Source organism: Eublepharis macularius, chromosome 4, assembly GCF_028583425.1.
Source record: "Eublepharis macularius isolate TG4126 chromosome 4, MPM_Emac_v1.0, whole genome shotgun sequence".
NCBI lineage: Eukaryota > Metazoa > Chordata > Lepidosauria > Squamata > Eublepharidae > Eublepharis > Eublepharis macularius.
Window position 1 is genome coordinate 162802368 of NC_072793.1, and position 16020 is coordinate 162818387.

General features: G+C 42.7%; 1 protein-coding gene across 1 annotated transcript; it reads right to left on the reverse strand.

The window, feature by feature from the left end:
- Positions 1-6236: 6236 nt before the first annotated feature.
- Positions 6237-11631, reverse strand: CSNK2B (casein kinase 2 beta). The gene is made up of 7 exons (XM_054978156.1): positions 11507-11631; positions 10941-11023; positions 10528-10630; positions 9345-9460; positions 8288-8363; positions 7738-7927; positions 6237-6584 (listed from the first exon to the last, which is right to left on the reverse strand). Exons 2-7 carry the CDS (start codon positions 11010-11012, stop codon positions 6494-6496), a joined length of 648 nt encoding a protein of 215 aa, XP_054834131.1. The 5' UTR covers positions 11013-11023; positions 11507-11631; the 3' UTR covers positions 6237-6493.
- Positions 11632-16020: the final 4389 nt, after the last annotated feature.

Sequence of the window (16020 nt, forward strand, 5' to 3'; positions counted from 1 at the left end):
GAGACCCCTAAGCAGAAACTCCTCCAAGCAGAGTCCTCTTCCCTCTTTTCTACAGTGGCAACCTATTTCTCCACCGCTCATCGGTGCAATTTAAGAATAAAAACATCAATTGTATTGGGCAGGAAGCTCAAGGGTGCTGGGAATCGTAGTCCCTGGCTAGGGCCACATGGGAGGCAGTCGATCTGGTACTGGAGAATTCCGGGAGTTGTAGTCACGGAGGCTCCGCCGTTTTTTCCATTCCGAGATTCAGTTGAATGGAAAGAGATGCTCTCAGTCTCCGCAACGGGGGACTGTGGAAAGACGTAGGGTGCAACTTAGGTCCGAGAGCAAAAGGGTATGAGCGTTATATATCAGCTCAGTGGTGTTTATTATAATTGCGTTGTGGTGTAACTTTCCCCGCAGTTTGGAATAATGGCAAGGTGGTAGATGGAACAGATTGGCTTGCACAGCCGCCCTGGCAGCTGCTCATTGCATTGGCCTTGTCGCCTAAATGAGTAATGCAAACATTCAGCCAATGAATAATGCGGTGCGGAAGAGGTGAAAATCATGCAGCACGCTAATAATAATAGGCCAGTCTGCGATGGCAGTCTGCTGGGTGACCTTGGACTAATCGCACAATCAGCCCAACCTACCTCACAGGGCTGTTGTGAAAATAAAATGGAGAAGGGGAAAATGTTGTACTCTCCTTTGGGTAGGCTTTGGGGAGAAAAGTGAGCTATAAATGAAGTAAATAAATTATGTGGTGGAAAGTGCTGTAAAATCATATCTGACTGGTGGTGTTTTCAAGGCAAGAGTCTAACCAAGGTTCTTTGCCATTGCCTGCCTCTGCAACCCTGGTCTTCTTTGGAGGTCTCCCATCTAATTACTACCCCAAACAAACCCAGTTTAGCTTCCAAGAACAGATGAGATCAGGCTTGCCTGGGTTGTTCAGATCAAAGCAAGTAAGTTATAATAAAAACATTTCTATGCCATCTTTCCACCAATCTTAGGGTTCCCCAAAACAGTGAACAATCAGAAACATTAAAAACAAATTATAAAATGCATAATAATAAAACAGTTAAAGATGACACAAATGAGAAAGTGGGTCTGTGAGGGAACCCCAGACAAAACAGAAAAGTCTTCAGAAAGTGATGGAGATAAATAAGACTTAATGGAATAAATAAGGATCTGGGATTCCTCAGTCACTCTCAATATTAGCTATGGAGATCACTTATCACTCAGTTACTGCCATTGTAAAATAGTAGAGTCCAGTAGCACCTTTTAAAACTAACCAGCTTTACTGTAGCATAAGCTTTTGAGAACACAGCTCTCTTCATCAGATGCATGGAGGGTATGAAGAAACTGGCCAGAGATATATAGGTGGTGAGGGGAGGGGGGAGAAGGTGCAGGGAATGAGGGCTATGTAAATGCAAATCAGTTGCAAAAGTCATGAAGGAGGTGGAGCGTGCAAGGAGTCACACCCAGCCTGGATTGCATTTTGTAGCCCTTCGGTCCATGTTGCTTACACTTTTTTATCTATATATATGTCTGCATAGTGAGCAGAACTGTTAAGAGCCAGTCTGCTTCCCCAGGCAAAAATCCCCCTTGAGCACCCATCCACCCCCATCACATCATCCTGATTCACCACAAATTTATCAAAATAAATGTCTTTGCTTACCCAGCCCCATGGTGACCAGGAGCCCTGAAATATTTTATTCCTTTATGCAGAACCAAAAGAAGCATACATTATTCTCTTCCCCTCCTTTGCAACCTAAGAATACCCCTGTGAGGTAGGTTCAGCTGTGACTGACCCCAAGGAACATTGTCCTAGTCCTGCATCTGTCAGTCCCTCGTGTCCAGCAGCCTTGCTCATGAAGACTCTCTGCATGCATCTTGATGAACACGTCTATTTTTATTTGTTATTTATAGTTTGCCTTTCTGAGACTCAAGGTGGATTATGCAGCACAAGTCCATGCAATCAACAGCTGGGATATTCAATAAACAACATAACAGGGTGTGCAGAGCAGACATTTGAAGATATAGAGATGAAGCATTGCTGAAATAATTTGACAGGATTTATTAAACGATGCAGAAACTGCTCAGTAGGAGCATAACTAATATGACATTACTTTTTAAAATGTGATCTAAATTTTACATAATTATTTACATTTTTATACCTAAGTATATTTCATGGCCCCTCGGGACTGTTACTATTTTTTCATACCTCCTACAGAAAAGGTCTGCCTTAAGCGTGAAGAGAGTTCTAGTCCATGAAAACATATGCCAGAATGAAATAGTTTGTTGTTAAAGCTCCAGTTTATTTTTGTGGTACATTGACCATCCCTCACTCTGGCCATTCATCCCTATAAGCTTGCTGCACTCACAGCATCATTTTTTTAGGGGCCCTGCTCCACATGCTGCATGGACTAACCCCAACAGTGTTGTCTGCCCATATCTTTTTCCCTATAATGGTATTTTTCAGTGGAGATACTTCCTCTAGATCTTGCTGTAGAGTATTATTCCAGTGTGTAACCTCTTAATTTGCAAATGGTCTGAAGTTTGTTTGCATCCTGTCCCAGAATATCCCCAACCCAACCCCATTCTTTGTAATTGTTTTAGATTTACTTCATTTATATCCCAGTGATGTGGCCAACTATCATCCAGTCTCTTCTAATTTGCCCTTTGTGGGCAAGGTGATTGAGAGAACTTCCCACCTGCAGTGTTCAGCAGGCCCTTGTCGACTTACTTAGAGGCATGGAATTACAACTAAATACAGCATTATTGCTGGAGAAGCAAGTTAATGCAGCTGCAAAAACTTTCCTCCAACTTTGTTTTGCTCAGAAGATTCCCCCCCCCCCCACACACACACACAGACTTGGAAGATTTGGTCACCTGGATCCATGCCACAGTAACATCAAGACTCGACCATTGGAATGCCCTTTAAGTCAACTTGGCGACTCCAGTTGGTGCAGAAAGCGGCAGCTCTGTTATCAGGAGCTAGGCAGAGCACGCAGATTACTCCTGTTCTACAGTCACTCCATCGCCTACCCATCAATTCAAGGTATTGGCTATCACATACAAAGTCCTTCATGGCCTTGGTCCCTCATATCTAGGGGACCGTCCCCCTTCCTATATTCTGCCATGGCAGCTTTGCTCATCTGCACAAGGCCTTCTGCAGGTGCCACCCCGCAGTTGGGCAAAATCAACAGCAACCTGTACACTTGCATTCTCTGTTGTGGCACACATTTTTTTGGAATGGCCTGCTGATGAGGTTAGAGATCCAGAGGAGTTAGCCGTGTTAGTCTGTAGTAGCAAAATCAAAAAGAGTCCAGTAGCACCTTTAAGACTAACCAATTTTATTATAGCATAAGCTTTCGAGAATCAAGTTCTCTTCATCAGATGCCTGATCAAAACTGGGCAGATACAGAAGAGGAGGGGGAAAGAGAGAGAAAAGGGAGGGGTCATAAATCACAAGAAGGCAGAATGCAATTAGCATAGAGGCAATCAAAACATTCCTTTGCTTGGAAATGTAAACATCTCCTTTTGGTGTGCAGTCAGTTTGTAGCAGTGAAGGTGTCCAATTCCTATGAGGTTAGGACTCCCATTCTCCTAGCTTTCCACAAATAGGCAAAACTAAATTATTCAGGAGGGCTTTTTTACACAAGTAGGAGGATGGTACTGTAAGGAAATGGTCCAGAGAGATGCTTTGGTTAAGGGACAGAGGGTGTGGACTATACTATGTATCTACTGGGTACTTCTGCAGCATTTAAATACGTGATGTCTAATTGCTTATGGATTATTTCAGCATTGTTCAGCTCTGTATTTGGATTTTTGTCTGTATTCAGATTTCTGCAATCCATACGCTATTGCATTGTTATTGATGCACCAGCCATTGATTGTTGACTCACTGTGCGATCTGCCTTGAGTCTCCTTGACAGGTGGGCTATAAATCATGTGAATAAATAAATGTTCCACCTACCACCTGCTAATAACCAAGTTGCTGCATTCTGCATAGCTAGAGTCTCTGACTTGATTTTGTTGGGGGGAAATCTTTTTTTTTTTTTACAGCTGCATTAATTTTCTTCTCAGCAGTCATGCTGGGTCCAGTATAACTCTTAATCTCTTAACCCAGTCAGCAAGTGTCTGATGAACTTTGTCAAAAGTAGGAAGAATGATGTTGTTCAAGACCTCAGGATTCCTATCCTAACCAGCATTACTTCCATCTTTTCTGGATACAGTTTCTCTTCGTTCACTTTCAGTCATTTAATTACAGCAACAAGTCAGTGGCTCAAAACCTGTACCACATCACCAGAGGGTTTGGAAAGAGATAGAGCCAGGTCACATCAGCATATTGATGGCATCCAATTCCAAAGGTATTAATGAATTCCCCTAAAGGCTTTATATAGAGACTGAATAGCACCAAGGATAAGATTGCCTCTTGTAGAACCCCACAGGGCAAACCTCACACTAAGGATAGCTGGTCTCCAATGGCAACCCTGGAGTCTGATCTATGAGTAACAATTTACTCCTGCCTTTAAACACCTCTAAAGGATGGCATAATTTATTGTATCAGAGGCTGTTTTGCCTCACTTTCTTCGAAGCAAAATTACTAACTCACATAATGCATAACTGTGGAACTCACTGCCACAAGATGTAGTGATGACTACTACCTTAGTTTTAAGAGGGGATTAGACATGTTCACAGAGGATAAGTCCATCAGTGGCAATTAATCACAATATCTAAATGAAGTCTCCTTGTTTAGTGGCACTATGCCTACCGTATCTGAAGGGAGCTTTGACTCTCAAAAGCTTATACCCAGAAAATCTTATTGGTCTCCAAGGTGTCACTTGACTCAAATCCTGCTATTCTTCTGCAGACCAATAGGGCTACCTACTGAAACTATACCTGCTTGTGGGTCTTCCTTTGAGGCATCCGGTTGATCACTGAAAGTCTCTCTACACAAGACGAATTACATGAGGATTCTCAAGTGAAGGGAGACACCTTAGCCAGCAAGCCAAGTTTTAAAAGACAGATCAAAAGGCTCTGTCAGTTTCACCTCTCTAGAGCCTGCAAAGATAGCTCCTCTTTGGGAGGCGAAATTGACAGAGCCTTCCGATCTCAGCTTCCCAGCTAACACTGCGTCTCCCTTCACTTGAGCGTCTTGGTGTAATTCGTCTTGTGTAGAGACTCTGAGGGAACCCAGATGCTGGTCTGCATGGACCACTGGCCTTATCCAGCAGGACTCTTCTTGTGTTCTTAATCATTCTGAATTAATTCCAAATGACTTGTAGTAAGTTGTAAGGGAAAGGAACATGGTACATGGAAAACAAAGCCAACAGCAAGGCTGAAGAGACAGATTGTACAAAGGGGTGGAGGAGAGCAGTGCTGCAGAGTTAAGATTAAACTTGTGTTCTCTGCATTCATTAATTCAGAATATCTCCACCTAGCTCAATTTCTGTAGCAATTTGAAAAAAACACGTTAAGTCTCCTTAACCAATTATTCTCCACTTAGATTTATTCTTCTCAACATCCTCTGTTGACTTGAGTTCAACAGTTTTATCTCAGTTTTCTTTCTGCCTCTCGAGAAGAAAATGAATTCCAGAGTATTCTCTAGCTTCCAAACATTATTTGCACTGTGATGTTGTTATTTTAAAGCTGCTTGTATTTTTACACCTCGTTCAAGATTTGGGCAGCCCCTATGTTTCTATCATTACACTAAATATGTGAAGTGGAATTTTTCAGGAGAACATTTTTATGATAGGAATAGGATTTTAATTTTAATGTCTGTGGACATTTTAGACAATTTTCATTGCATTTTTATTGTATGTATTACTGTCTATAGTATCAGTTTTTGTGTTTCTCTAATCAAGATTTCATGCATTGTTTGTATATATTATACAGTTTTAGTACACTGTGTAAACTGCCTCGAGTCTCGGTGAGAAGGGCTAACTATAAATGAAATAAATAAAAAGCCTTCTTAATTACTGTTATGGGGCTGTTGGAAAGATCCACCCACTATATAGAATCAAGAATCGTCACAGAAGAAATGTAACGTTATCTACTACATTTGGCTTGGCATCTACTAGATTCAAAGTCTCCAACATGCAGAGTATTTCCAGAGTGATCCTCAGAGATGCATGGTTTGTCTCCCATCTTTTAATGTCTTTTACTTTATCCTATTTCCTACCCCTAATTTCCTTTAAACTAGTCCCTCACAAGAGGAAAAGATTTGATTTTCATCCTTTTAGTTTTTTAAATTTATTTTATTTTTTAAAAAGAAAAAAAAGCCCCACAAAATCATGACATTCGAGTTGGTTGTTGAATTTGTCTGTCACAGTCTATGTTTCTGGAATTAACAGAAATTGCTTATTATTAATTTAAACCACACACCAGAATAAGACTAAAAATCAGGGTGAAGGGTGACTGAAAGCTCAGGGGTGTCATCAAAATTAAAGTATGAGCAGCCCTGACTGGGAGGAAAAGGGAAGGACCCTGGGCACCTGGACAGAGAAGATCAACGAATAGTTTTGACTGGGCTCTTGAAATTACTGGCGGCCTGAAGCTGCAACTGGTAAGCCATGGGATGGATCTTGAAGCCATAAAGCCTGAAACAAAAAGCAGGGTGGGTTAAACGGGGGAAAGAGAGACAGAGAAGAAAGCCCTGCCCACAAATAGCCAATAGATATTTAAGTAAAGAATCTGTACACCCATGTTAGGATTGAGTGAGTTAGTTCCCCCAAAGAATATGGCCACTATCAAGTAAAGTGGGTTGTCTCAGATATGGGCTGTAGAGTTTCAAGGACAGCAAATAATATTTAATTTTTTAAAAAATCATTAGGTCCCTCCTGGTTGCCAGGCAGTGGGTTCAAGTGGTGGATAGAACATCCATCAATGGACATATTCCTCATTTAAAGGCCATCAGAGATGGAAACAAATAAAATCTTCTCTCTCACACATACAAGATATCCAATAGATGATACTTGTATGAGCTCTGTCCTCGTCTCAACAGAAAAAAAGACGTAAACTTGGAGCTAGGCTCCAGACCTCATTCAGAAGCAACCTGCAACTCTGAAGTGTGCATCACGCTGTTGCTTCTAAGAGCTTGCTCAGTAAGTGGCACAGTCAAAACCCAGCATAACACACCTGAGTTACACTTCTGCTTTTGAGCTGGCTGCCTGTCCACTCCATAGCCTTCTTATCACTGGGAATGCTGAACAGCAACCCAGCTTAACAGCTGCATGTGAGTAAGACACACTATATCTATCTATACATATTTTTCCCACACTTTCTTCAAGGTACTCAGGGCAGTGAATGTTGCTCCCTCAATCTTCCCTACAGCCCAGTCATGTGGATTAAGGCTGAGAGATGGACTGGCCGGAGGTGGAGTTTCATGATACAGTGGAGATTTTAACACATGTCTCCCAGATCCTAGTCCAGCAGAGTAATCACTACACCACAAGCTCCTGGGAACCAGCAGTCATGCACTGCTTTTGGGCCAGGCTGCCTCTAAGCTGGCAGCTGGTGGGGGTGGGGGGGCAGGGGCGGGCAGGGAGTCTGGATACAGACTGCAGGTCTCCAACTAGTCATTTCTGTTCAAGAGATGACGCTTACTTCATTTCTGTAGCTACAAAGCCTGAACTCCAATTTCATTCCCATTCATTGAGGTTATGGAGTCCAGTTCCAGGTTCTTTCTTTAACTAATGTTTGTACATACTCTCTCAGGGCAAAGCCACCTAGAATTTTTGGGAAGCAGCTTACCTGGGCACAAATTGGTTGGCTGGCCGTTTCGGCCGATACTCTGGGTGCACCATGAACAGCATGTGGGGGAAGCCAGTCCCAAAATAGGCCCCATCCGTGTGATGGTGACGGGAGGATTTGGGGGTGTACACATCCATGCACTTTGGGCAGTATAGTTTGACCATGGCCTCTCCAGGGATATCAGACAAGCCTATGAGTAAAGAAGAAGGCAAAGTTCAGAAACAAGGCTGCTCAAAGCTACCAAAGAAGTCAGGTGTTGTAGCTTCTGGGATGAGTACCATCAGCATGGTTTCTAGAACCAATCAGCTTTCTAGACAATGGAATTCAAAAGTATAAAAATGAAATAGCCCATGCCTAAAGAACTCAAGAGTCAGTATTCACAGCTTCCCCGCTTTATTCTCCTACCTGAGAATCAACAACTCCCTACTGTCTATCATCCTAGAACATCTCTAGTTCATTCAGTACTTCCAGATGAATTCCAGAACTCTAACATGTAGTCCTCCAACTTCAGCCTCAACCCAAGTGCCCTTCTCAACAGGTATATACTTACCAATAGGTAGCATGGGCTGGTTCTCACAATAAACTCGAGGACAATAGCCAAAATCTCCTTGCTGGTATTTCTCAAGCTAGAAAAAAAGGGGAAAGGGTGTAAGCAATGGAAGGCCACTCCGCTTTTTGGAAAGGTGGCTCCTGTTCATCAGGAAAACCTTCAAGGAGATCTAAGCTAGCACTAGCCAACTAAGCCAGTTATTCATTTGATGCCACAGTATAGGATAAAGAGTATTTCCCTTCTTACACTCACTCAGTGCAATATTAAGCAGATTTACTCCAGTCTAACCTCATGGAAATCGGTGTGCTTAGACTGGAGCAACTCTGCTTAGGATTGCACTGACTCGCTCTCATCTTGGAGCAGCTGCTTCTGAGACCATTAAGTTCTACAGTAACTCTTTACACAAACTACAAAAATTCACAACACAGAAACCACAAACACGGTCTAATTTTTTTATCCTGTCTTCTTCCAAGGAGCTCCAGGGAACATAAAGTACCATCTCTCTCCATATGTCCCAATGTGCCTCTATGGTTTTCAGGTTGTCACCCAGAGGTTTGTCCTTCCCATTTAAGGTAATGTGCTTGGCATTGACTACAGCCTGTGATTTTCCTATAGTAACTTCCATCCTCTGGAACAGGTTCTCTGAGGTGAATGATGTACCAGCTCCAAAGATTTTTAAGGAAGTACTGAATGGCCATTCTACTATCTAGGGCTTTTAAGGGGTACAGGATGCAGGCATTTGGGGACGGGGGTAGTTATTTAAGAAGTTTTGTACTTAGAGACTCAGAACTTATACTTTTGTTCCGTAAGCATTTCTCTCCATGTGCTGTGAGATACCCTTGCAATAGGCACTTTGAGACTCCTCACAAAACACTTGTCTAGTAAAAGTGGAAATGCCCCATGCCAGAGGACCACCTCCACAACACTCCAGATAAGTGAACAAAAGTGTAGGAACCAACCCAAAATATTTTCAGTTTGGATTTGTAAGTCACATTGAGCCACAAAGGAAATGCAGGTTATAAATATTTTAATAAATAACACAAATACATATACGTACCATCTGGGCAATGCCACGGTTTGTGAGAATGTAGCGGGCATGAATGAGCCCATACAGCATTTCAGCTGCCTGCTCAATCAAGTCACTCTGATTAGGATTGTCCTCAAGCTCCTCATCTGCAAGAGGAGAAGAAGAAATTCAAGGTAATAAAGACCATAGAACCACAGAAGAATAACACTTATACAATGGCAGAGAAGAATAATGGGTCCCCACATCATTCCTCTAGCTTCTACTAAAATAATATTGATATTAACTTCTAAGATCAAATTATACCTCAAGGATATCATACTGTGCAAGCATAAAATGAATAGCATTCCTATCTTGTACTCCCTTCTCAGCTCTCCAAATTTTAATGGTATTCTTTAATACAACAGTGGCAAAAACATATTCACTAGTTTTGAAATATTTGTACTTGAAACAAGTATCAATAACATTTTTATATTTCACACCAAAGTCCATATACATCTCAATCTTGAAAAATGTTGCCTCTTGGAAACCAAAAATTACAATTACTGGGATATGTACAGTTCCCAGGGCAGACTGTTCCAAATCTATAACAATTTATATTATCCATACATGTTGCAAATTTTCAACTGTCATCATTATATCTAAGTGTAAACTGGCAGATAAAGTAGGGGTCTCTACATAGTCATGGAATTTGGAGGTTATGCAGAAATATATTAATTCGCCAACCAACACAGAGAAACCTCTAAAAGCCTACCTGACAAGGCTTGAAAGAGCCCTCAAAAGAACAGTGCTGAGAGCATCTGGGCATCATTTAAAGGTACAAAAGAAGGGTCAATGGGAGAAAGTCAGTGAGCATACAGAATCTTGGAGATAAGAGGAGAGGGTTTCCAAATTACCCTCATGAGTCTCCAGCTTTTTGCTCCTGAAAGTAGCAGAAAATGTTCCCCTCTATTTCCACACATGCAAGCAGAAGAACAGATAATCAGAAGAATCACTTGAAATTACCATGCCATAAATCAAAAGACACCTGAAAGCAAGTCTTTCCAAGATACTGCAGGCCCAGTTTGACACCTCAACCCCACAAGGATTGCCATGGAGTTACACTCATTACTGGTCATGCATGCCACAGACTCAGCACCCTTTGGTTGGCTCTAATCTCCCTTGGTATCAAGGGACTTCTCAACCCTCCAAAACATTACACATTGCTGTCTGTAACCTGGTTCCAAATCCAGTATCATGTCCAAGGCCTGGCGATAATGGGGAACTTGCTCATTAAGACCAGTTAGATTGAATTTGTCCTGAATGTAATCTTCATCCACCTAGAACAGAGATACAAATTATTGGAATCCACAATCAACCAAATTAGCCCTCCTAACTTCTCAAACCCACTCAATCTATTTACCTCCCAAAAAGTTTTATCAAGTTGCTAACTTCCTAAAAATGCCACCATCTCTTAAGTGTCCTCTCATTAAACTACAACACCATTCAGAATCAGGACCCAATCCTTGCTGATCCACCCATGCTGCATAATCTATGAAATCTCTTCTTAATTCAGACAACACAATTTACCCCAGTCCTTCAGCAGCAAAACCCACTTCCACTTTGAGGAAGCTCCTCTGCCCAGCTCACCTCACAGAAGAACTCATTGCCACGCAAGCCACAGAACCAGGAAATCCAGGATACTTCTTCAGAACTACTCATCTTCCCGTCCTCTAAAGACAGAGAGGGAAATCAGCATCTACACAACACTGCTCCCCCTTCACTCACTGACCTGTTCTCCCGGTGTAGCCAGGAAGTATTCCTGTATTAATTTTTAAAAGTACTCTTAATAGTACAGTGATTTTCAGTCACTTCGCTCCCGTACTGTTCCAGTGATTTTTTTAAAAAAAATCCACCCTACCGCGTTTGTACATGTGCCAGCTGAAGCAAATCCCTTAACTCTTTCCGTTTACTCGGTCACTCCCACAGTCCGTTAGCACTAAGATAATCTGCATAAGAGTTTAGCCTATAGCCATACTCTGTCCCCGTACACAAAAGTGGGGGGAAGGGGGCGACACCACTCTTGCTTTCGTACTTCTGTGCTGTGGAATAGGCCCCTACAGCCCTCCCGTAACCTTGCCGCTAAAAGGACATTGCCAAGAAATCCTCCTACTATCTGCCACCCGGCTCGCTAAATGTGTACCCCAATAACTCACCCCAGGGGCTCAATTGCCTCAAGGAGAGGAACACGGGATGCAAACAAGCTTTGGACCGCTAAGGCCTCTGCCAGTTTCAACCGCGCACGCGCTTCTCTCCCGTAACGAAAGGGCACCACGGGACTGTACGGCTTCAGGATATGGAAAGAGTGGGCAAGCAAGAAAAGAACTACCTATCCCACAGTGCAACGGTCCAGGAAACTGCGGGACACGCCGGGATTTGTAGTCCAGCCGTCCTTTAAAGCCCTTGCAACTATGGCTAGCTAGAGTTTCAGCAAAACTACAAATCCCATGCAAAGCGAGAGGGCGCCTCAGTGACGATTAACTAACCATAGATACAAATGGCATTTCCATCGGGCTCAGTTGGTGAGAAGTCGCTGTGCTTCACTACAAAAGTATTTTAAATGCCGCTTGGATTTAGGAGAAACGAGCAACCGGGTTTTCAGAGAACTAAAATCATGGATAAACGACTGAGGTCAGTCCATGCCATTCCGAGAAAACTAGGCTGGTACTCCGAAAAATTTAATTAAGATGGGAAGGAGATAAAATAGAGACCCTGTCACGCAGATCATCTAAGAGCAAAGAAGCACTAATCCGAGCATCGTGGTGCAAGCTGCAGTCTGTTCACCCTTTGAAAACTGCAGGGGGGAGACGGGGAATAATTATGGAGGACAATATATTTATAATCTTGTGATGGGTACGCGTGTTACAATTATTCAGCGTTCCGGGCAGGATGCAAATTGTACAGAGGAGTGTAATTGCCTCCATAAGAAAAAGGCAAAAAAAGAGGGCTGGAGGCGAACCTGTTCAAGTCTGCCTGCAGAGCAAAGCCTTGGATGGTCTTTTATACGAGGCAGCCAAATGAGTACTACTTGGCAGCACACAAAGAATACAGAATGTTTTTAATATATCTAACAAAGGATTTAGTGGGGACTAATTACAAAAACGGGGGCAAAAAGGGAGAAAGAAAGCTAATTGCTTCTAAAAGAAGCAGAAGGGTCAAGAAAAGGCTAGGGTTCCAAAAGAAGGGAATGCTGTAAGTGATCCCTGAAGCAGCAAGAAACTAAAGGGAAAAGTTGAGACCTGTACAAAGCCAATTTAAACAAGGCTTCTCCCTTAACTGTGGTGGCACTGAGATCCTGTTTTATTTTGCTGCCACAGGCTGACATGACTAGCCATCTAGAATTATCATCTGGCAGTAACACTGCACGTGAAGCAGCCACGAGTCCAGCTGAAACAAAAGTAAACAGGAGCCTTGGCTAAAGAATAACAGGTGTTTATTCTGGCATAAATTTTGTGATCTGCTTTTTCAGATCTCTGAGCTCTAAATCCATGAAAACTTATGCTAGAAGAAAAATTGTGTGTCTTAAGAAGCTACAAAACTGTGGTTGTTGTGGGTTTTCCGGGCTGTATTGCCGTGCTCTTGGCATTGTAGTTCCTGACGTTTCGCCAGCAGCTGTGGCTGGCATCTTCAGAGGTGTAGCACCAAAAGACAGAGATCTCTCAGTGTCACAGTGACTGTGACACTGAGAGATCTCTGTCTTTTGGTGCTACACCTCTGAAGATGGCAGCCACAGCTGCTGGCGAAACGTCAGGAACTACAATGCCAAGACCACTGCAATACAGCCCGGAAAACCTACAACAACCATCGTTCTCCGGCCGTGAAAGCCTTCGACAATACAGCTACAAAACTGTTTACTTTTGCTTGAACAGGCTTAACATGGCCACTCCTCTGCAGATTAAACATGACTCTGTGAGCATTAAAAACTTCATGAGTAAAATTTCACCAACCAGTATAGTGTCTAAATCAGGCCACAAAGGATGAATGAGCATGGCTTTTGGATTTCTTGAAGGTGAAAAAGTTGTGGTCCACGCAAAACCCCCAAACAAGAACAAAATTCATGTAGATAGTTTCAGGTAGGTCTGGGGTCATTTCGTAGAAAAAGAGCTGGAGAAACTCATTAGCATGACTCATAATATGTCCCCTCTTGCCCTCACCGGAGGTGTGTTATTAGTATAACTGATTTGCATATGCCACACCCCCTGACATCACCTATTCTGGCTGATTTGGACCCAATCCTAGCCAGGGCCAAAATTGGGCCCAAAATGGCAAAAAAGGGCTGAAAATGGCTGAAAGGGGGCACAAAATGGTCAGGATCAGGCCACTGCTGAGCGGGAGAGTGATCCACCACCTGTCAGAGGCCTGATCCAGGCCGTTTCGGCCCCAATCCAGGCTGAAACAGGCCCAAAATGGCTGAAAGTAAGGTGGGCAGGGCCACCTGACATGTGACCACTTTGGGGAACTGCTGGAACTATGTTCCTGTGAGTTCCCCCTCGAAATGAGCCCTGAGGTAGGTTGGTCTGCAGTAGAACTGCAAGATTTAAGTCCAGTGGCAGAGACCAAAAAGATTTTCAGGGACTGAGCTTTTGAGAGTCACAGCTTATACTCTCAATCACTTATACACTGGATATCTTGTTGGTCTCTAAAAATCCATGTAATACCATTTCTTAGGACCAACCCATGCTTTAATTCAACAATAGAGTTCAGCTATTGTCTTGCTTGTATCTCACAAAGGATGCATGCAAGATCAGACCTTGTTGTGGCCTGAAAAAACTACCTGCTACCCCTCTGTCTTTTAAAAATTTGTAATATCCAGCCTGATGATGAGTTATGGTGAGTTCAAAAGCTTGCATTATATTTTGTATCAATTTGATTGGTCTTAATAAAAGTCATTTACATGGATTTTATTCTTATTTTTGTATTTCTACCTATGTTGGACTAAGCAAACATGGGATGGCCTGGTAGCTTTCAGAAGGTGTGATAGTGCAATAAGTGGACTCTGTAGCAAAGACAGGTTAGTTGTATACTTTTGGAGTAATCTAGAAACATATCTAGTTCATTTCCCAGTAAGTTACCGTCCCTGATGCTGGTACTGCTTCGCCGGCTCGTTCTGTCTGAAGTGCTGGTCCTCAACATGGCTGTCATAATTAGATTCCTCTGTTAATTGGCCATACCTGTTAAAAGAAAAAGGAAGAATAAACAATTCATACAAAACACACATAAATCATACAACTAATCATGGAGGTCTTTTTGACAATATGCATTTTTATGTATGTATTTTCAGGATTTTTACACTACCTCTGTTCTCATAGAACACTATTTAACTTCTCTGTTTTAGCAAACACCAGAGGTACAGAATATTGTTTTTGATTTTAATGTTTTATCAAACCTGTTTTTTTTCTTTTACGTCACATTTCTGCTAATTAAAAATATCTGCAATGTTGTTAATTCACTCTTTTATTTATTGCTGCTTTGATATGGATGTTTTAACTATTTTATATATTTATTGTTGTCCTATGGATAGCGTTGCCAACCTCCAGGTGGGGTCTGAAGATCTTCTGGAATTACAACTCATTTCCAGATGGCAGAGATCAGTTCCCCTGAAAGGAGATGGCATGTTTGGACCGTGGAGTCTATGGAATGACATTCTTGACAAACTGAGCTCCTTCCCTCCCGACCTCTCCCCAAAGGGCGTCCTCTAGTCCAGGCACCACCTGCCACCTCCAGTAATGTATCAAACTAGAGTTGGTATTGCCACTTCTGGGATTTGTTAGCCAGTTCAGACTAAGAACGTAGGATATAAGCATCTTAAATAAACAGACAGCAATTTTGGATATTTTTTTCCTTATCCTGATGTCTGCATCTTGCATTTGGGGGGGCGGGGGGGGGGGAGAGGAGTTCTAATGCAGCTTGAAGATAGATTTTAAAATAAAGTAATAACTTGGATCCCTTGGGAAAGTTATCTTACAAGCATAGTGGGGCATAGTGCTGGTTTTCTGACAAGCCGGGTGCTGTTTTTAACTAATTTTTCCCCATTGGAAAACCCGCACTTCCGAGTACAGTAGGAGCTCTGAGGAAATTTGAGTGTTCGTATGCAAATTAGATTAACGGTCGGTAGAGAAAACGGCTGGAGCTAGAACGCCGCCCGCTGGAAAGCATGCGCCAACAGCAAAGGCGACCTGAGTGCGCGTGCGCCTGACTCCCCGTTTCTACTGTTTCCGAAGGGTAGGAATAGCTAGTCAGATGCGCACGCGCAGAAGTCCTGTGTATCCTCGAAGAGGTTCCCCTCCCGTGTTTTCCCCCAATTCGAAATACGGATGAATCGTAAGCAGATCTTGAATTCATCCCCTCGTGGCAACTACAGGCACGTTTATTCTTTTCACTTACTCAAGAAATAGCCGTGCGACTAAATTACTGGAGGACTTTACAAAGCACCCAACCCCACCCGGCCATGGAAAGGTGTTACTGTTAGGCATGGATAGCGTCCTTCCGTGTAGCCTGGCAACGCTCCCAGCACATGCGTAGAAGAATCGTCTCCTGTGGCGTATCAAGGCCTTAGCGAGGAGGTCATGAAGAGAATAACAAGATATATAATCTAAACTTCCGGTTTAAAAAGAACGCCGCTCTTGGGTCCTGTTGGACCTAGTTTGACTCTATGGTTTGCGTAGGAAGA

Bases quoted from the DNA above. Each gene is read 5' to 3' on its own strand.
- CSNK2B (XM_054978156.1), bottom strand. From the start codon at position 11,012: ATGAGTAGTTCTGAAGAAGTATCCTGGATTTCCTGGTTCTGTGGCTTG. The intron at 8,364-9,344 runs GTACGTATATGT...CTTTTTTTCTAG, and splicing joins ACCGTGGCATTGCCCAGATG to CTTGAGAAATACCAGCAAGG. The intron at 6,585-7,737 runs GTAAGCTGCTTC...TTTTTGTTTCAG, and splicing joins GCCAACCAATTTGTGCCCAG to GCTTTATGGCTTCAAGATCC.